The sequence below is a fragment of the Aricia agestis genome, chromosome 7 (genome assembly GCF_905147365.1).
Source record: "Aricia agestis chromosome 7, ilAriAges1.1, whole genome shotgun sequence".
Taxonomy (NCBI): Eukaryota; Metazoa; Arthropoda; class Insecta; order Lepidoptera; family Lycaenidae; genus Aricia; species Aricia agestis.
Genome location: NC_056412.1, coordinates 6,479,188 through 6,502,638, shown reverse-complemented (window position 1 = coordinate 6,502,638; position 23,451 = coordinate 6,479,188). Strand labels below are relative to the sequence as shown.

General features: G+C 35.4%; 2 protein-coding genes across 2 annotated transcripts in view; one reads left to right on the top strand and one right to left on the bottom strand.

The window, feature by feature from the left end:
* The window catches only part of LOC121729171, a 40,775-nt gene extending 17,534 nt beyond the window's left edge, over positions 1-23,241 (bottom strand). The window contains exon 1 of the mRNA XM_042117601.1: positions 22,967-23,241. The gene's annotated coding sequence lies outside the window, so the exon portion shown is untranslated. The remainder of the gene's footprint in view (positions 1-22,966) is intronic.
* On the top strand, positions 10,179-10,916 carry LOC121729040. Its single transcript, XM_042117428.1, has one exon. It carries the CDS (start codon positions 10,179-10,181, stop codon positions 10,914-10,916), a length of 738 nt encoding a protein of 245 aa, XP_041973362.1.
* Positions 23,242-23,451: the final 210 nt, after the last annotated feature.

The window sequence follows — 23,451 nt, the reverse complement described above, 5'->3', positions numbered from 1 at the left end:
AGAACAATTATTAGCATCCTGAACTGAGATTACTACGCGAATAAGCGAACTCTATTTTATACTATACTGATTACTGGGAAATTAGACGAAATGAATAGAACGGAAGAAGAACTCTAGCTGCCGCAGTTCAAGACGTTCAATCATAACTTAGCTTAAATTTAATGAGGAGTTTGACAGAAAATGTAGGAAGCATAAAGTATATTCTATGTGTATAATATTATGATATATATAATATTTTTATTCATGTTGTAATAATTATTGTAAACAGGCTTTAATTTAAACATATTAGATCAGAAATCAGGCATACTTTTGGAACGTAGTTCCTTATCGCGCGTTGCGCTTTGGGCTAGAGTGAAAAAGTTGTAACGACACTTGAGCCCTTTTCGCCCACTAAGCAGCAACCTACTTTATGTAGTATAATCATTATAAAGCCGATTTCATAATCGTATAAGTAATCCAAACAAAGTCTTTTGTTACAAAAATGTATTGCAACAAAAATATATAAGTATAGAAGACAGAATATTATCCTATCGAAAAAGTGAAAAAACCAAGCAGAAGATAATATTAAATGGCTTTACTGCGTTTTTAATTCGCGTAAACCTACGAATAATAAAAACTAGCGTAAACACTATTTACACACACATGGTAATTGGTAATATCTACTTACAAATTGTACGTATTATTTTAAAAATTTCTACATTTTAGAACACTTATGTACCACCACAGCCTTTGTTTACATGAAAAATTGAGATTAGTATTTATTAGATGAATTATTCAAAAGCAGTCTTCTTCATCCGAGATTTTCTCTGATCCATTGCGGTATTTTAAAGAGCATTTTAGATATTATGTTTGCGTATTATGTCACTTTTACATAATTTGAGTAAATCTTTATGTTTGTTGCCTACCTGCTTAATAGTAAAATGCCAGAAAGTCGGCTTTATTGCGGCTACTAGTAACCAAATCGCAAAACCATGAAAAATACGATTAATAAATAAAAAAATATATTAATTCATTATGTATGACATGTGCCAACAAAAACCTATTTTAAAGCCTTCTGAAATTTCTTAAAAGTCGGTAAGCAACGACAGATATGGTACAAACTACAAGCGCCATTTAATCAATAAGAAAAGTAAATGAAATGATTATGATTTAGTACTACCGACATTTTACCAATTTATAAATCCACATAACAATGTCAGAAGTGGCACTACCGGCAATTTAACATTTATAAAACCGATTAAAAATGTCGTATGTGGTACTACCGACATTTTACACATTTGAAAAACCGGTTAAGAACGTTGGATGTGGTACATCCTACAATTTTAAGTTACCTACGATAAATTAATGTTGATGAAGTTAAGAATTCATCTCATAATCAAATCTAAAGCAATAAATAAAACATAAGCTATACTGTTAAAAATATTTAAAAAATATTATAAAAAATAGTAAATACCATTTTCCGCACTAGCGTTAGCGTTGGACATAATATTACCATCAGCATTTTTTGCCTTTTACTATACTTTTCTTCATTTTGTTGAGTACCAAGTTTTAATTGGCCGTGCTGATCTTGTAGACATTGAAAATGGTGTCGAAAAGTAAAAATATAACTACGGTAGCAAAAAAAACAAGTGACAGCGCGACGTCCATTCCCTCCGTTAACATAGTCGGATGTGGCACATCGTGCGCTGTTACTCGCTTCCGCGTTCCGTTAATAACGTAGGTAGTGAATATCCGACATTGTTAGCGGGCTATCTTAGTAATATACGACATTTTGAATGTGGCTATTTCAGAAACTACGCATAATATAGATTTTTTCTTTTCAGCTCATGATAGCCTTGGTTATAAGGACATATTTTATGAAATAAAACAAAAATGACGATTTTGCACATCCGACATTGTTAATAGTCATGGGCGAGATCTTTTCAGAAGGATCATTATTCTGTACAGACCGCAGCAAGACCGCAGTGTTATCCGAAATGGAAGGTCTTATGGCATCATTATTCAAGCTAACTCCTTTTTCACTGCAACCGGAATATCAATATGTACGAAAGAACGGCAAACGCATAATAACAGAAGTATTTTTGCAAAACTTTTAACGTGACACGTCCAAATTGCTTACATACATATACGAAAGGACGGCAAACGCATAATAACAGAAGTATATTTTCAAAACTTTTAACGTGACACGGCCAAATTGCTAATTGCCATCATGTATTGGCAAACGATACTCAGAGACGAAATAAATAAATAGTAACTTTGGATGCTGTTCTATCGTCAACTGCAGGTCACATGTCATTTAACAGAGTATAATATAGAGTTGTATGGCATACTTGTTTGCTATAAATTATTGCAGAAAATCATTATCAGCTTTTCCATACAAAAGTGGTAAGGTTTAACCGCCATTTGTATGAATTTTATGGAACACCATTCTTGTACTAAGCTTAGTAATGCCACAGTGACTGTGCCCGACCGCTCACTCTATTTTTTTATTGACATCTATTTGTCTCTCCTTTTGTCTCGAGGCCTCGAAGTAATGTACAATATCATAAATCGCAAAATACAAAATAGTAAAATAAAACGATAACCATACCTGCCGATAGTAGCTCTGTGAATCGAACATGAACGAAAGTAAAAAGAAATGTCGCAAAACAAGCACTCGAAGAATGCAGTCGAAGTATTCGATATCGAAGTGCCTTCACCTATTTCTACATCGAGTGGATAAACATGATACCATATCATCAGCAAATCAAATGAGGTTAGTTCTTTTTAAATTTACTGGAGCATGAGGAATTTACTGAAAACTGTCAAGATTATATTGGCCAGTCAGTGTGTTTCAGATACATATCTACAAGATTGACGTTGAAGATTGATGTAGATCGAAGATCTGTCATCAATCTTCAACGTAATTCTTTTTATTTTGTTCAAGTGTCAATATTTTCACCACTCGCTCTAGGACTATAACACTAACGAACTCAAATTTTTTTGAGCGAGTTGTGAACATAAAGTTAATATACCTAACGGAAGAACGGATCCTTCCGTTAGGTATATTAACTTTATGGTTGTGAATGAGAAATTGTAAACTTTGATTTCGGTCTCTTAATTCATCAGAAAAAAATATTCACTGGCAGAGGGCGGACCTACATTAAATAATGTAATAGCCCCGCTTAGGGAATGTAATCCCACAAAATAATTTCAATCCCGGTATTTGCGGGATTGAACCATCACAATTCTGCTGGATCCCGGTATTTGCGGGATCCCGCAGGTTGATTTTAAACTTTTAAAATAAATCGTTATAATGATACTTGATATACCCCGTTTTATGCTGAGAAAGTCGAAGAAAACAAACTTTGTGGAACACTTTTTTACAGGGGTTTATTAATAAAAATAAAAGAAAACTATTTTTTTATATGTCTAGTGTCTAATCGTAATAATAATAGTTAAAAAAATTAAAAAAAAACTTATGATTGTTTTTTTATCGAAATATACTTAGATATATAAAATTGAACTCAAAGAGTCCGCTACATACATACAGCCCAAACTTATAAAAGTATGTTAAAAAAGTTAAGGTATTAATTTTGTGTCGTCTGCCAAACGGCTCCTGATATTCCACACTAGGTAGTCAGCAGCTGAAAAAGTTAGCTCAGCTTCGACGCTGGTTGGTACAATTGTCATTAAAAGTGAATTGAAAGTAAATAATTGTTTAATGGGCTGCTAGTAGCCAGTTCACGCACCTCCGCCTGCAGAGTTACACGTATGAATCACGCTTCTTTGTAATCCCGCCAGTCCCGCGGGATACCGCAAAATTTTCGACCGGGATTAGTCCCGCAAAATGCATGCGGGATCCCGGTATTTCGGGATCCCGCATGCATGGTATTGCATTCCCTAGGTCCGCTATTTGGCGAGGCTATGTGTAATCTATGTTTAAAGCCCGCTGTACACATTAGGTCATCTGTCTGGGCCAACTTGTAGAGACCTACTTGGCCATAGCCCATAGGTTAAGCTTGTACGCGCTGGCTCATTGCCTTGGCACAATGGGTACAGCGTGCTTCAGACGTGATCGGCCATCTGCGTATGATTCAATTTTTCTGATAGTGCAATAAAATTCCTTGCTAAGTTTTAGTGGGACATGCACCATACTCGCAGAGGTTACCGTTTAAATTAAATTAATTAAGTTATTCCTTGTTGGTAGTGTGGTGAAATTTGTACTACAAGTTACAACTACCTCTCCCTTTTTTTTTTTTTTTTTTTACGCAGTGAAATGCTGTGTCGCATTCGACGCAGGGGATGGGGACTCCCACTGCGGATATGTGGGGCTCGCCGCGGCGAAGATGGTGAGTGCCGCGGCCCTACCCACTAAAACACTGCGATGTTCCTGACTCCTACAGCTGGCGGATGCACGGGTCCCGACGAGCATTTCTCCGTAGTACAACTACCTCTCCCTGCATCACGTCAAGGCAGTCAGTGTCTTTCAATCTATGGGTTACGTACCCTTGGGGGTCGCCATATTCTTACTAGTTGCATACTATTATCTATTCTGTGCTAGTTGCTAGAAAAAATACTTCAGGAATAAGATAAAAATTTTTCGCAATTAAATCTATGAGCCTAAAGAACTTTACAGATTGGTATACTTATTACCGTATAATACAGAAAAATCAATAAAAAGGTGCAAACTTATTTGACTCTGAGCGATGCGAAATCGTATTGGTAACTTGTAGGTAAAGTATAGTTTAGCCATTTACATAAGTAGTTCAAGAGTAGTTATTTGAGGAAAACTATAAAGTAGCAACAATAATTCTTTTTCACATCAATATCAAGGCCAAGGACGACTGTTCCCGATAACGTGAAAATATACAAAACACTAACTAAACCATTAAACAACTTTGTAGATGTACTAAAACTATTTTATACTCAAGACTATAGGCACTTTAACTTTAGGATAATGGAACACCGATAAAGGAGATGATCGTGCCTCGGGTTTTCCAATGATGTTAACTTTATAATGTTTAAACGGTAAATGTAACCAAAGTTATCTATACTAATATTATAAATGCGAAAGTATCTCTGTCTGTCTGTCTGTCTGTCTGTCTCGCTTTCACGCCAAAACTACCGAACCGATTGTAATGAAATTTTGTATACAGATAGTCTAAAGCCTGAGAAAGGACATAGGCTACTTTTTTACTGGAAAAAAGGGTTGTAATGGGGTGAAAATACGAAAATTTGTTCAAATTAAGTTAGTTCCAAAAATTCATACTAGATGGCGCCGTGCGTCTCTTACATCGCGCTAACCCTTGCCCAACATCTTTCTATTGTTATTTCTTTTTTTCGATTGTTATTTCTTTATTACGTTATTTAATAAGTCAGTACTTTATGATATAAAGTACTGACTTATTAAATAACGTGTATATAATATAAAGTTTATATTATATACAGTGACGTAACCTTAAACCTATCAATGATAAATAGTTTATGGGTAAAGTTGTGTAATTGGGGGGCTAAATAAGCTTTAAAATTTGGCATAAAATATAAAGTTTAATTTTAAAAAATTAAATATTATGTGCACACTGCACAGCTGTTTTGATTTAAGGGGTACCAGGTTTTTTTTATAAAGGCTTTTGACACCAATTTTGTTGACATCGCGCGCTATAAACTGAAGTCCACGCGGACGAAGTCGCGGGCAACAGCTAGTTAATAATATAATTACATTTTTTTCCGCTTACATTGCAAACGCAGGCTGAACCCTACGATATTTATCAAAATAATGTACCGAGTATTGTACACATTGAAAAGGTCTACAGAAAGCTCTGCGATTGTATTATGTCTATACTCTTAGGGCGGCCACATACATCAGTTTTCCTGATCATGAAAAATTCCGTACGAATACCACACACATCAGGTTTTTTCCAATCGGAATACCTAGATTAGTCTTGGAGTAGCTTTAGTGGAGTGCGCACGTTTGAAAGAAACATGGATTTCGACGAAGATTAGGAAATCTTCGTCGAAATCGCAATCGCATTTTTAATTTCTCAGAAAAAAAAGTATCATCGTTACTGAGTACATCCACTAAACACACAAAGAATAACGGAGGGCCAATCTAATAATTATATAAAAATAAGTCGGGTTTTCCTTCCTGACGCTATAACTCCAGAACGCACGAACCGATTTCCACGGTTTTGCATTCATTGGGAAGGTCTCGGGCTCCGTGAGGTTTATAGATAAAAAAATCAGAAAAAACTTTAAAAGAAAATTATAAATGCGAAAGTATCTCAGTCTGTCTGTTCCAAAGTCCACGCGGACGGAGTCGCGGGCAACAGCTAGTATTATGTAAAAAAGCCTATCCAGAAAGATTTTTTGATTATCATCGGATGTCCATAAGCTCTTTCGAAGAATTATTTCATAAAATAAGAGACAAACTTGTAAAACAAGATCCCTGTTATGATAATCTTCGTTATATAGGTCCCACAAGCATGGGAAGTGGGAACCCTTCTACAGTAATAATTAAATGTTCAATATCACTCATCGTCAATAGTCGTATTCGTGGGTGTCTCAGCAATGCCTACGCTACGCGTCCGCTCAGCCCCCGTAGACAAGTGGCAAAACGCTAACGCTAACGCTAGCGCTACAAAATGTATGGATTTGACATTAGTATTCGCTAGCGAAGCGATGACTTATGTCAAATCGCATACATTTTGTAGCGCTAGCGTTAGCGTTAGCGTTAGCGTTAGCGTTAGCGCTTTGCCACTTGTCTACAGGCCCAGCTTGATCGCGCTGCGCTGATTGAGCGTTCCGTTCGGAATTTCCGAATGTGTGTGGCGGGCACTACAAAATGTATGTAGGCTTTGCATCCGTTTCGTTTTTTTTTTCGTTTCTTTTCCGTCAGGAATTCCGAAAAGTTACCGAATGTGTGTGACATGCAATTACTTTTGTATGAATCTACTGCGTTCGGAGGCCCGGTTTCGGAAAACGGATCAGGAAACCGGATCAGGAAAACTGATATATGTGGCCGCTCTTATGGATATCCCACAATAACATTTATTTGTCATTTTCTTTTTACGACAAATAATGGCTAATTTTCGCAATTTTAATAATAAATACAGCATTAATCCTTATCCAATTGAATAACTTAAATACATTGTTGATTTAATATAGATCTATTATATTGGCCCTTTACAGCATATTAATTATGATTTAAATGAATATTTTCGAAGATATTATTATTATTATTATACCCGATGCGAAGCCAGGGCGGGTCGCTAGTATTAAATATATTGAATTAATTATTTTGGGACCAATGTAATGGAAATCCCAAAGTTCTAAGTAATCCACTTTGGGAACAACTTTAGACTAATGTACACGCTATCCGCTGTGCTACTTCAATAATAATCAATAACCACAAATAAAAGCACCATTGCAGCGAACTGATGGGCAGACAGATATTTATAATTACATTATTGTGTAATATGATGCGTGAATGCCATTATATTATAATCACGATCACGAACAATCATGAAAGGAGCGAGGCGAGTTTTTTTGGCGTTTTTTGTGGCAATTACTTGAACAAAAACTCTCTGCAGCAGCGAGTAAGACGGACATTGACCCAACGCGACGTGATGTCAGGAAGATGGTTGATAAGCACGATAATAATAATTTACAATATACTATTTGCACCGTACGGTTTCACCCGCGTATCGAGCCGCGAACCACTTAAAATGATCAAAAAGTGTAACTCGGTAAAGCTACAGTTTTGAGCATGGTAATAATTGGTAAAGTGTAACAAAAAAATACTGCATTACAAATAAATAATTATAATTATCCCATATTGAGTTGACAAAAATGCTATGCAATAGCTTTACCGCGGCAGTCCCCGAGTGCCACGAGTGCCAAAAGGTAAAAACGGGACACTATAATTAGGTACTAAGACTTCGTTGTCTGTACGTCTGTCGGTCTCCAGGCTCTATCGCAATAACCGCTATAGCTAGCTTTCTGAAATTTTCGCAGATTGTGTATTTCTGCCGCTGCTATAACAACAAATACTAAAAACAAAATAAAATTAATATTTAAAGGGGGCTCCCGTACAACAAACGAGATTTTTTGGCCTTTTTTGCTCTTTATCAATAATGGCAATAGGTAGGTAGGCACTTGAAATATTCACAAAATACTCAGTTGTATTAACACTGAAAATTAATAATAAAATAAATTAAATAATTAAGGGGGGCTCCCATACAAACAACACAATTTTTGCCTATTTTTGCTCTTTAATGGCTCGGAATTCGGAGTCCCTTCGTACGCGAGTCCAACTCGCAGTTGGCCGATTTTTTTTCTCAAAGCGCAGCAAGCAGTAGCTACTAAGTATGCATGCCGTATAAACTATAAAGTATAAAATGTATATTTTTTGAGTGTTTGTTTTAAATTCGTTAGTAGGTATTTCTAAGTTTCTATTTCAAAACAAATGTTAACTCTTGTTGTTTTCCATTTTGGTGATTCAGCTATCTGTAGCGTGGTGGAAATGATGCAGAATATAATCTGTATACATAGATACAATAATTATTATTGTAAGTATTGTATTGTATGTTTTATTTAAATTAGCTTTTAAAGGTTAGGTTAGGTTAATACGCAATGGTTTTTTGATTACTATATTGCTCCAACAAGACTAAACACTCAATAAACAATTCTTCAATAAATACGGACGGACAGACAGACATGACGAATCTATAAGGGTTCCGTTTTTTGCCATTTGGCTACGGAACCCTAAAGATACTTTACTGTTACATGTACTATGTTGGACCTTAATCACCTAATCACTAATGGCTAATACCGGCAAACGTTTTGTATACTATCTTATATCTTTAAACGAGCAATTCTTCTTATATCAATATATTTGGAATCTCGGAATCGGCTCCAATGATTTTCATGAAATTTAGTATATGGGGGTTTTGGGGGCGATAAATCGATCTAGCTAAGAATCATTTTTAGAAAATGTCATTTTATTCGTGTTTTATCCAATACAGACTACCGAGCAAAGCTCGGTCAATAGCTAGTATAATATAATATGTGATAGATAATAGATCTTTCGAACGTACTAGGTACTCCTTTTAAAATCTCAAAATAAGAATAAAACCGTGTCGCGGTGTTAGTTTGGAAACTAATAGAATAACGAGAATTTTTTAATAGATAAGTATGTTCTCAGTCTCTTAAACAATGGTAAATAAGTTTAATCGTACAACAGTAAAGTGTCGTTCTAGTTTTCCGTTACATTACCTTTCTAAGCGGAGTAAAAAGAGCTTAGCGATGCACTCAGCGCTCTAATGTGCCACAGATAATGTAAGGCGTTAGGCGATAGACACGGCCTTGCAATTACTGTAGATAAAAAACACTAGTTCATAAAAGTTTTGTCGTCTATACTAGTATTAGGTGGTATTAGTACAGTACAAGTTAGCAAAACGTGTTTTTTTTTTCAAGTCTAAAATTAGCCATTCGGTTCAGCCGTTCTCGAGATTTAGCGAGACTAACAAAATTTAAAATCCATTTTTATTTATGATTTACATTATTTAACTGTTTTTAGTGATTTAGATGATTTCTTTTCTCAGATCGATAAATGACTGATAATTAAAAAATAATAAAATTTTAAATAGTATTATTACAATTTACTAATAATGTAGAAATTAGCCGCAGACTTATGAATAAATTCAATTTCTTTAGACTCGTTGCGCCCGCGATATTCTGATGTTGCACCCGCGATCGTGAAAATTGTTAATAATTCCTAGTACTAATTAATTAAATTAATTGTATCTAGTTAAATCATTTCTTTGTCTTATACACTTTTGAAATATGGGTTAATAAATTACTAAAAGTTCCACAATTAGCAGTATTCTCAAATGAACTCGTCCGAGTTCTTAATAGAGGACTAATTTGGTTGCACCCGCGATAGCACTTCAAACATGTTTTGTGGCTTTTCTTAGATTTAATTTTAGTTTTCATTTACAATTTATGATTGAACTAGTTAAAATGTATCCCTTCAAAAGATAATTTATTAATAAATGTGTTTTATTTTGTCAGTAGGACGCTTTAAGTGCGTCAAAATGTTGCACCGGCGATAATGGAATCGCCCCTATGCTAGTAGCGTGTGGGCACCTGTAGTGGCAAAGAAGTATGCAATATCTCGACTTAACACACTCACTCGGATGTTTGCTATAAAAATCTGCAGAGCTCACAGAACAACCTCAATAACTGCGTCTGTTGTTTTGGCTGGAATTATACCGCTAGATCTGCGAATTAAAGAACACGCGCATCAGTACGAGATAAAAAGAGGTAAAACTCTAGATTTACTAAACAGCCAAAAGATAGAAGGAAAAATAAGCTCCTTCACGCTACCACATCCGGCTGAAACAGTAAACATCCGGTTTAGCTTGATCACTTCTCAAGAAGAAATAAGGGAAGATATAGAGAGCTTTAACTATTACACAAACGGCAGCAAGCTAAATGGAGGGGTTGGCTGCGGAATTTCACGCTGGAAAAACGGTGTCGAAATTAGCGGAAATAATTTTAAACTGACCCACTACTGCTCTGTATATCAAGCTGAATTGCTAGCAATCTTTAAGGCCACTGAAATTATTATACATGAAAATGACCTAAACAGCTCAATCTACAGCGACTCTAGATCATCCCTAGAAGAAATATCCAACTCAAAGACGGAACACCCCATAGTATATAAAATACACGAAAATATCAAGGAAATAAAGCGATGCAACCAGCATATAAGATTTTACTGGGTCAAGGCACACAACAGTATACTAGGGAATGAACGTGCAGATGAACTTGCCAAGGAAGGAGCCCTAAGCAATGAACTGATTCCTATATATGACAGTTTTCCAATATCTTACGCAAGAAACTCCATCAGAGCCGCAACCATAGAGACTTAGCAGGCAAGATATACTCAATCTGACACGGGAAAGTACACAATATCGATATTCCCAATCCTCACTAGAGCATACAAGATTCTACGGTCAGACGCCACCTCCAACGTAAGAACTCAAATTTATACAGGCCATGGTGGTATAAAGAGCTATCTGCATAGATTTAAAATAACTGATAATCCTTTTTGCTCCGCAAACAATTACCCACATACTTACTGAATGTCAAAGATTTAGTCAGAAACGCTTCGACTGTGAGCAAAGAGTTGGTATTGAAATAAAAGAAGAAACTATTAGAACGATCCTAGACAACGATAAAAAGAGAAGACGATTCATGGAATACGCTGAAGAAGTATATAGAGTTATAGCTAAGGAGAATGGGTCGAGGGTGTAAAGAAAAAAAAATTAAAAAAAAAAGGGCACGGAGACAAATTTGGAATTCAAAGTAACAAGGATTTGAAAAAGATACAATGTTGCTGCAATTAAATAGCAGCAGGAAATTATATATTAAAAAAAAAGACCCTAACTTGACCACATACTTAAACCTAGATCTCAAAATCTGTAAGGTCTAGAAAATTGATTTTTCTACACAAGTAACTTCAGTTCATGAAGATAAAATGCTCAAAACGAAAACACGATTACTGAAAAAATGCTCCATAGTTTCTTTTTTACAAAAAAACTTGTTTTAGACACATTTTTGCTTGGATCTTCGAAGTTTGCTGTCTTTTTTTACCCTAGTAAATGAATGCTCAAAAAGGTGGTGTGCTTGGAAAAGTCGAAAGCAGAAATTTTGACTTCAGAACTTTGTTTAGACTAGTTAGGAGTTGATTAGGAGAGAGTATGTTTAATACTAAAAGTCCTGACCCCTCCGAGGTGAGCCGGAGGGGAGAGGGAAATCTGGAAAATCCGGACGGTTGCTTTTTTAAATAATTTAAAAATGTTAAAGATTTTTTCTCATTACAATTTTCAGTTTTATAAAACGAAGTAAAGATTTGTTGCCATACAACTTTTTCTATGGCCATTAAAAATTCAATGATTTTTTCTTAGAGACAAGAAAATCCGGAAAAGTTTTTTATGTTTTATAAAAGACCATAAAATAAGCTATCATTCATCTATTTACTGTCTTCAAAAAAATTTGATATTTAAGAAAATACAAATATCTTAAGGTCGTATTGATGTGTATATTTGAAGACCATTTTTAGAAGCTCATAGGTAGGTAACGATTGGAGATAGATACAAAGTGTAAAGGACATAGTTATAGAGAATTTTATTAGCTTTTACTATGTAGTACAATAAAATTACGTACGAAGCACCGTTTTCGATCATTAGGCAAAAAACCAAAAAATTGGTCCTTATTTCTTCATCTCCCCTCCGGCTCACCTCAGGACTTTTAGTATGTTTAACTCCTAACTAGTCCATACAAAGTTCCGTAGTCAAAATTTCTGCTTTCGACCTTTCCAACCAGAATCATTCGTTTTTACTAGGCTATTTCTTTAATATTTTTTAACATCTCAAAAGTCATTGATAAAACCTAAATTTGCACAAAATACTTTTTTCATAATCATTATAGTTCGTCTTTTATTCAAGTGAAACTAACTTGGCGATGATTCCGCGTCGTCCTTTTTCACCTTTTTCATATGAAAGACGGGCGTGAGTGTGAAGACTTGAAGAGAGAAGGACGATGTTTGATTTTTTGGGTCAGTAGCCCTCTTAATAATACCTGTTATAGGGTACGATAGGACAAGACAAGATAGCCGTAGATTCCAACCATGACCTCACGTGTTGTCTAAATGCCTCACTGTCCCCTTTTAGTAATGACATGAATAAAGATGAGTTGTTTACTATAATTTTAGGCATCGAAACGCGACAGCGCACTTCATTCAGACGTATTGATCTATACATTAGCATTTTGCATTATTTGATATACTAAGTGCTATCATGTTTGATATTATAATCATCTGCATCATATTCTGTACCTCGAATCTATAATTTTAACTCAATATCTATATATATATATAATATACTAGCTGTTGCCCACGACTTCGTCCGCGTGGACTTTAGTTTATACTGTTGTTCCCGTACATCACGACGACATTGAGTCGTTTACGCGCAAATCAGAAAAGTATATTGTGTGGGAACCTCACATTTTTCCGGGACAAAAAACATTTCTTGTCCCAGATTCACATTAGTATCTCCAATCTCCATGCCAAATTTCATCAAAATAGATTGAATAGTTTAAGCGATAATCATAAAAGTTTATTGTGCGGGAACCATACATTTTCCGGGACAAAATTACTATTCCTTGTCTTTTCCCGAGACTCAAAGTATCTCCATACCAAATTCCATCAAAATAGATTGAATAGTTATAAATCATAATCAAATCATAAAAGTATATTGTGCAGTAACCGTACATTTTTCCGGGACAAAATGTATCCTATGTTTTTTTCGGTACTCAAAGTATCTTTATACCAAATTTCAGCAAAATGACTCCAGCCGTTTACGCGTGATGTCGTGACCACGCGAAATATAACGTTAAGCGCAGCTTCTCCCGCGTAAATTAGATATTTCACAGACAAATTAGTCCACGAAAAATAGCCTATGATCCTTCACGTGGTCTACTTATTATCTGTGCCAAATGACAGAAAAATTGCTCCAGTAGTTCGTGAGATAAGCCCTTTCAAATAATTTGCCCCATTTTTTCCACATTTTCCTCTATTTCTTCACTCCTATTAGTCTTAACGTGATAAAATATAGCCTATAGCCTTTCTCTATAAATGAGCTATCTAACACTGAAAGAATTTTTCAAATCGGACCAGTAGTTCCTGAGATGAGCGCGTTCAAATAAGCCATTTCAAATATTTTTTCCCGTTTTTTCCACACTTTTCTCTATTTCTTCGCTCCTATTAGTCTTAGCGCGATAAAATATAGCCTATAGCCTTCCTCGATAAATAGGCTATCTAACACTGAAATAATTTTTCAAATCAAACCAGTAGTTCCTGAGATTAGCGCGCTCAAATAAGCCCTTTCAAATAATTTCCCCCCGTTTTTTCCACACTTTCCTCTATTTCTTCGCTTATATTAGTATTAGCGTGATAAAATATAGCCTATAGCCTTCCTCGATAAATGGGCTATTTAACTCTGAAAGAATTTTTGAAATCGGACCAGTAGTTTCTCAGATTAGCGCGTTCAAACAAACAAACAAACAAACAAACTCTTCCCAATTATAATATTAATAAAGTATAGATACGAGGGCTGCTATTTATGTATCCGGAATTAAAAAAAGAAACAAACATATATCATTTAATATGGTTTTATTGCTTTTCAAAATATTCGCCGCGATGATCGACACACTTTTGCATACGCTGGAACCAATTTTCATAGCACTTTTTCCATTCTGATTGAGGTATCTCCAAAACGTGCATTTTGAACGCATCAACAGCCTCTTCGCGGCTCGAAAAACGTTGACCACGTAATTTGTTCTTCGCGTATGGAAATAAAAAGAAATGGTTAGGTGCCAAATCAGGGCTGTACGGCGGATGACCAGTCAATTCGATCTTTTGACCCTCCAAAAACTGAGTTGTTTCAGCTGAGGTGTGACAGCTAGCATTGTCGTGATGTAATATGATTCTGCGTTGTCGGTTGTCCTTTCTTATTTCTTCAAAGACTTCTGGTAAACAAATGGTCGTATACCATTCAGAATTAACCGTTTTACGATTCTCTAATGGCACTGTAGCCACATGTCCATTAATTCCAAAAAAACAGGCGACCATTTGCTTCAAAGTACTTTTTGCACGAGTAACTTTTGTTGGTTTCGGCTCATCTTGGAACACCCACACCGTTGACTGTTGTTTAGTTTCGGGGTCATATGCATAGATCCAAGATTCATCACCTGTGTAGATATTATAAACGGCTTTTGACGTACCACGGTTGTATTTTTTTATCATTTTTTTGCACCAATCGACACGAGCCCGTTTTTGATCGATTGTCAAGTTGTGCGGAATCCAACGCGAACATATTTTTTTTACAGCCAAATGTTCGTGTAATATCTTATGTATGCTCGTCATACTTATGCCTAAGGACGCCTCTATCTCGCGATATGTAACATGACGATCACGCATTATTAGTTCCCGCACAGCATCTATATTTTGTGGGACAACAGCTGTTTTTGGGCGACCTTCTTTATTTTCATCCGTGAGCATAGACCGCCCACGATTAAACTCACTGTACCAGTGATAAACAGTGGTTTTTGATGGTGCTTCATCTCCAAAAGTTGCGGTGAGTTGAATAAAGCACTGTTGTTGATTTAGCCCACGCCAAAAATCGTAGTAAATCATTGCACGAAAATGTTCACGCGTTAAATCCATGGCAAATGAAGACACGCAATTTTCAAAATGACGCCACAATGGAAAAATAATTGACAGTCACATGAAACAAAATGTATTCTTCAACCAAAGAGTTCTTTTTTCAAATGTTGTAATTACTTTTTAAATATTGTTCTTGTAAGTGGCCAGTTCCGGATACATAAATAGCAGCCCTCGTATAAGTAATACGTATAATATAAAACAAAGTCGCTTTTTTTCCCTCATGTCCTTTTGTTCCCTTTAATCTTTAAAACTACGCAACAGATTTTCATGATTCTTTCAGTGTTAGATAGCCCATTTATCGAAAAAGTTAAGTTAAGACTAATAGGAGCGAAGAAATAGAGGAAAATATGAAAAAAACGGGGAAAAATATTTAAAAGGGCTAACTTGAACGCGCTAATCTCAGGAACTACTAGTCCGATTTTAAAAATTCTTTCAGTGTTATATTAGCCAATTTATTGAGGAAGGCTATAGTAGGCTATATTTTATCACGCTAAGACTAATAGGAGAATGTGGAAAAAAAACGGGGAAATTATTTGAAAGTGCGCGAACTACTGGAGCAATTTTTAATTTTTATGTTATTTGGCACAGATAAGAAGTAGACCACGTGAAGGATCATAGGCTATCGATTTTAATCATTTTTTCAGTTGCTATATATTTTATACCCGTGGGACGCAGGGGCGGCTCGCTAGTAAAATATATAATATATTTATTATGTTGGGTGAATATTACGGGCGTCTAAGGGCCGGGACACAAAAACACGGCACGACGTCGTACGGCGTCGTACGGCGCCCTACGGCGCCGTGTCGGACGCGCGTCGTAAAAAACCACGGCACGGCGCCGTACGGTAATACTCATCTTGAATTTCTACGGCTCGACGTCGTACGACGCCTTACGGCGCCGTGCCGTGGTTTTTTACGACGCGCGTCCGACACGGCGCCGTACGGCACCATACGACGCCGTACGTCGTCGTGCCGTGTTTTTGTGTCCCGGCTCTTAAAGACTGGCGTCGACGCCCGCAACTCCGTTGCGCCAAATTTCGTTTATCGCGCGGGAACAGTACATTTTTTGGGATAAAAAGTATCTCGCCCTGATTATTAATATCATGTTCGTTGAAATATACAAATTTTTGTATGTATGACTAAAGAATTTTTCTAACTGAAAACAATAATAAAAACCGGAATGTGTGATTAAATAATTAATATTATGTTATCAAACTATTCCGCGTAATTTTCACGGTAATAAAAAGAGATTGACAAAGCTTTTGTAGTACTTACTAATTATTTATAAATTAGTATTTAAGTACTTATAGCTAGCAATATCAATAGACGTATGGCCTATGAATTCTTCTTATTTATTATTTAAGAAACGAGGTACAGACTACAGTGCCTATGAAATTGTAATACAATTAATCTGTTTATATTATATTCAAAATGGTTAATATAAGAGGTAAATGGTAATCAATGAAGTCAAACTTTCGAGGTTTTTTAAAACTCTACAATAGAGAATATTAAGATAACACGTAGATTGAGATTTGAGAAGTATCTTGAGAATCTCAGAATTTAACATACGTCCCAATGGAATGAATTTGGCGCATTGACAGATTTTATATGGAAAAAATGTCAAAGTGTCGTATATTTATTCTTTAGGTAAAAGCTATCTGACGATTGAAATTGATTTTGACAGTAGTCAAAAGCTGTTCAGCACTGATAGTCGTAAGCATAGACTTAATATACATATACTGTCGGTCGTTAGACTCATAAGTCAACAATTCTCAAAAACCGGACATAATATTATTACCTCGCGTTTTCCACTTGGTAACCCTAGCTAGCAATCTATTGGATGCGTCATATGAACTCAGCTTGAACCTTACTCAATAACATACCAAATACTAACCGCGTGCCCAGCGCGTGATAGACGCGTATTATCTATTAGATATCAATAAAGGCTATCAGTGTCCCAACTCCAAATAAAGCGCTCCCCTCGTAACAAAGCATGACCGATGACAAAATACACGAAGTATCCATTTAGTGGCCAAGAGCGAGAATTTCGCTTAAAAGGTTCCGTACGAAAGTAAGTGGCAGCACTTGAACTTTTTACCGTTTGCTTTTTTTTTTTTACAGCGGCAACAGCTATGTAACATAATAAACGTCACCTGTGAACATTCTAGCTACTCGTAGCTAGGTAAATATAACGGCTTTTAAATCATGACTAGCACAAGAAACATTACCTAGCAGCGACAGACGGCCAGACGCATAGCAAACTACAATATAGTACATACATATTTTTTTCCTTTTACGTACAGAACCCTACAAATGCTTTAAAAGCAATAAACATCTAGATGAAATAGCCAATTTTTTCGCAGAATTTTCCTTCTTTTAATATAACATTTTCAGCCTTCATTTCCCGTACAAACTTTGCGGAATGAATACCTTTCTCGATTTTACAACGCGATTATTAAAATAAATGAGACTGACTTAAGTATATTGCAAAAAAATATTTTTAACCCCCGACAAAAAAGAGGGGTGTTATAAGTTTGACGTGTCTGTCTGTCTGTTTATCTGTGTGTATATCTGTCCGTGGCATCGTAGCATCGAAACGGGTGGACCGATTTTGATCTAGTTTTTTTTGTTTGAAAGCTGACATGATCGAGAGTGTTCTTAGCTATAATTCATCATCATCAGCCTGCTCAGTGCTGGGCAATCAGGGTTTATCTGGTTCATGAAAAGCCGTTAGCAACTTGTAGTCGTTTGATGGGTTTTGTATTTCATACTAGTTCGTGAAATTTGTGAATATACAATATACGTATAAACATATTAATGAAATTTGACCTGGTGCTGCAGCAGCACCTGGTAATCAATAGGATATCCAACTCCTCGCCAACTTAGAGCAAAGGTTTCGTGTTTGGGCACATTTTAATTGCGACAACCAGTAAGAAGTAGATAGACTGTAAATATTTACATGCTGCTGCTGCAGCATCACCTGGATTCTATAGGAACCAAGCTTCGTATGAACCCAAAGTTGAGGTTTCATGTTTAGGCTCATATTAACGGCCTCATCGAAAAGGACATTGATAGATGGTAATCATGAGAATAATATGATTCTGTTGAAAGGAATTATTCTGCACTATAACCAACACAAGTTTAAAAAGTACGAAATTTAAAAAACCCCCGACAAACAACTTTAAAAAGTAATGAAATAATATTTACTGCCTTTAAGTTCAAATATTTCCCAACTTGTGTAAAGTAATATTTTAGTCCATAATTGTTGTCAAGGTGTGTCGGGGGACAGCTAATGTAGATTTTTGATTTCACTAATCATTATAGTTCAAGGATCTGTCACAGCGAACCGAAATCCGAATCGAAATAATCAGTGACTTGGCGGTTGTAGGTTGTAGTTTACTTGGCGGTCCCCCGACACACCGTGACAACAATTATGGGCTAAAATATTACTTTACACAAGTTGGGAAATATTTGAACTTAAAGGCAGTAAATATTATTTCATTACTTTTTTAAGTTGTTTGTCGGCGGTTTTTTAAATTTCTTAATCTTAACTACACAACGCAACGGTCAAAGGAAGCAAAAAATGTAGTTAGGTACAACGTTAGATCTTACGTCCGCCCCGGGGTGTCCCACATACCTCAGTGGTCCTCCCCAGGCCCCGGGGATGTGTACGCATTCCCCCAACGCGAAAAAAGGTAAGTTACTGTAACGTCATTAGACCTAGGCGGAACATTAGTAATTGTTTGATTCAAAAATTCACCAAGATGCTAACTGCCAACTGGCTATATAAGTAGGGACGGCGCGGCTGTATATAGTACTTAATACTTATACATAATTATGTCATGATTACAAAATAGTTACAGCCATTAAAAGTTAAAGGAAGTACTAAGGACCAATCTGAATGAAGATTTTAAAATCATATGACACTAAAATGCTCGCCGCTAATTATTATACCGTTTAGTAATTACTTGAAACTTGGAAGGTGTGGTATTGGTTCAATCATCTATATATTAATACGTGAGAGAAAAACTTTGTAACCCTTTTTACGAAAAATGGGGAAACGTAGGTGCATGAAATTTCGCACAGTTATAGTTTATATGGTGAAGGAGTGCATCGAGCTAATATTATTTTAAAATCATGCTTTTATCATATATATTTTTTAACAAATAAAACGTTACACACACTACGACACTACTACTAGGAAAAATGACAGATTTTTGAGTGACAATCCTATACATACGAATTATACTCTTTTATTTATGGTTGAAGTCTGTTGACAACAAGTTGACAAATTGAAAATGGATTAAGTATTGTTCTTTTATTGAATCTTAGATACTATTAGACAATGCTTACACGGTCAGTCTGAGATCAGCTGAGTCCCAGAGACAAGAGTTGAAATAAAATGATAAAGTGAATATTTTTTTACAAAATATAGTTAGTAGTCCTAATGTCGTTGAAGCTAAGGTCAAATTTCGACCATTGGGCGATCTCTAGTAATAATTAAATGCAAAACAAATAAATAAATAAATCATGTAATGTCAAACTAAGGTATTATGTTTTACATTCATAATAATATTATTATTCAGAGTGTATTTTGCTACACGGACTGCAACAAAAAGGCACCAGCCAAGTTAAAACATCCTGTAAGGGTAATAAAATTTTATTACCCCTACAGGCTGTTTATATATTATTATGTATAAATTATATAAAATGCAACAAAATAAATCAGATGTAAGTCACAAGTATGTATATTATAAATTGTGTCAACAGATTATTACAACACATCATTCGCCAAGGTTGCTGTGTCACCTATTTACTCTTAAAGTAGATATAATTTATATATATATATATATATATATATATATATATATATATATATATATATATATATATATATATATATATATATATATATATATATATATATGTTTTACTGCATGATTTGAACAATGTACATAAGTTTATTTAAATAAAGTAAAATTGATTTATTAACTCTAAAGATAACTTTAATAAAAAATAACTATAATATTAACTAATTCCATACTTCATATTTTAAAGCACATAAAAATTGTAAGTTTTATGTCAACGAACATAAAATTAATGAGTAATTTAACAAAACTAACAATAAGCTTAACTACCTTAATAAATGTTTCCTTTTAAACTACCTAATAGAGGTCAGGGCTGTTCTGCAGTTTTGTTCAAATTAAAATAATTTACTTCAATGAATGTTTAATTGTTAAATTATAATGTTTACTGTACTTTAATCCTTGGTGTAACAAAATTAAGTGATAATAAATGGGGTCTATTGTGTGGGGGGGGGATAAAATAAACGTCAATTTTCCTAGCAAGTAGGAATTAAAAAATGTGTTACCTACTCTGCGCAAAATAATGTGCTGAAAAAAAAATTTTTTCAGTCAGTAAATTTCTGACTTAAAATAAATTTTCATGATTTTGTATTTCAACATAATACCAGAATAAGCAACAGGTATGGCTAGCTGAAATCCTGGGTACGCCTATGGACCACCTATGCTGGATATAATATTATTTTTATCCCTATTAACAACAAGGTCACAGCACACATATCAACTCGGAGAGGGATCTGCGGGGCTAAAATAGTCACATTTAGCAATTCCTCTCAATCAATTCAGCAAATGAATTGTCAAAACTGTCAAACTGACAAATATCAAATCACTGGTACAAAAATACAGAAATGAATTGCAAGTAGAGTTGCATTTTACGATTTTAGAAAAATGAATCATATTATGATTCATATCATGATTCTTCAAAGCAACCATTTTAGCCCCGCGTCACCGTATCACCTAGAGCCGTTCAATATTGTTTGTATGAAACTGCCTAAGCAGAATCATAACGTCTCGTCTCGCCTCGGAACAGGCTCCGAACCGGGATGCGACGCGTGGACGGCTCGTCGTCCACTCGCTTATCGCTCGTCGTCCCCATGCTTACATCTCTCCGTACTCAAGCTTACGTTTCTTCGTCCACCCTTGCCCCTTTCCCTTTCCCAGAGCCGTAAGCGAGGCGTCGCCTAGCCGTAGCCAAGTTGATGTACAGGCGCTACTGATACGCTTTGGTTATTAATCATTATTAAAGCTATTAATCATCCTTTATTAACATAATATATTAATAAAAAAAGGAAGAGGATGTTTCATGATCAAGTTACAAAACATTTTCTGTACTTTGTTGTACTTGAACTTACACAAGCTACGAATAATAAAAACTAAGAAAGAGTACCTGCACTGTCAAAAATTGTGTTCCGCGAGCTACAACCTGAATACATGCACACTCATGGGCGCATTCAGAAATAATTTCCAAGGGGTGCAGTTTTTTTTTTTTAATGAAATAAGGGGTCAAACGAGCAAACGGGTCACCTGATGGAAAGCAACTTCCGTCGCCCATGGACAATCGCAACATCAGAAGAGCTGCAGGTGCGTTGCCAGCCTTTTAAGAGGGAATAGGGTAATAGGGGAGGGTAGGGACGGGAAGGGAAGGGAATAGGGAAGGGTAGGGAAGGGAATAGAGTAGGGGATTGGGCCTCCGGTAAACTCACTAAACACGAAACTCGGCGAAACACAGCGCAAGCGCTGTCTCAAGCTGGTTTTCTGTGAGAATGTGGTATTTCTCCGGTCGAGCCGGCCCATTCGTGCCGAAGCATGGCTCTCCCACGTCTAGATTTCTTTTTTTGCTTTACTTTTTACTGTTTACAAACAACAGTGACTGTCTATTTACGTCAACAGAATATATTTAGTGCTGAAACATTACAAATAAAAAAAGAATCCAATAGATGGCATTAAAAAATTTCAATAATTTTTTATGATCCCGAGATTCCCAAGAGGTGCAAGTGCACCACCTGGCACCCTCCTGCCCATGGGCGTAGCCACACTGGGGCAAGCTGGGGCGCTTGCCCCACCCTGGCTCTGATCTATAAGGTGCCTAACTAAACAAAATAATTAATAACTATGTTTAGTTATTAATTATTTTGTTTTTCATTTTTTTTTTAACAAATTTTATTTTATTACTATCAAGCTAATTTTTTGTGAGTAGCTTCATTTTGATAAGACAAACAACATTTTTATCTGCGAAAAATCTTGAAAGTGGTAGCTAACAGAGATAGAAAGGATTTCATACTTTGATTTGATGGTCCTAAAATATGGATTGTTCTATTTGTAGGATTTTGTTGATTACAGAACCCTAAATTGGAACCCTAACCAGCTGATTTTTTATATATTGATAGGTTAATAGTTTTATAATTATTTAAGAGTAATATTATCCTACAAATAGAACAATCCATATTTTAGGACCATCAAATCAAAGTATGAAATCCTTTCTATCTCTGTTAGCTACCACTTTCAAGATTTTTCACAGATAAAAGTATTGTTTGTCTTATTAAAATGAAGCTACTCACAAAAAATTTGCTTGATAGTAGTAAAAAAAAATTGTTCTAGGGCTGACTGACTGACTGACCCTGACTATTCATAGCTATTGTCATATTATATTTTAGTGTGTGAAAAGAAACCAAATTCAAAACGGTTAAAAAGTTGTGAATGGTACTGATAATAATTGCAATAAATACTTACCTACTGAACTTTGAAACAAATAACAAAAAACAATTAAAGCAAGGTAAGCTGTCCTTGGTCAGACAACCAAAACTTACAAAAAGTATAAAATAACGAAAGCTTACCGTTTTAAGACACTTTTCCATAAAAGTATTCCTGTTAATTTACTTTCTACGAGGAGTCATGTATATATTTTTTGTTAAAATATTATAAAAATATAAACATTAACATTAATAATTATACTGTGGCACTTTTTAGGAGTATTTTTAGAGGTTAAACTTGTATATTTTGAATGTTCACTTAAAATTTTTACTGTCACAAACTCACATACACTGTCTTATCACAACTTTTGTATACAACTGTTCAATAATTTCAGCTCAAAATTATCTCACGAGCACAGATTACTACAAAAATATTTGCTCACGAGTTTACCTACGGATTTCTACTTCTTTCACATTCAACATTGGACTAAATTTGACGTTAGAGACTTTGAGTTTTGACATTATGTGACATGACAACTCTTCTTCTTCATCTATTTTTGTGGAAATCCCGGAGGACAATTCCAATGGGCTCTTTTCTATGGCAGTTTTCGTTATAGCAGTAATAGATG

Excerpts from the sequence above, each read along its gene's own strand:
- LOC121729040 (XM_042117428.1), top strand. The coding sequence starts at position 10,179 with ATGTTTGCTATAAAAATCTGCAGAGCTCACAGAACAACCTCAATAACT.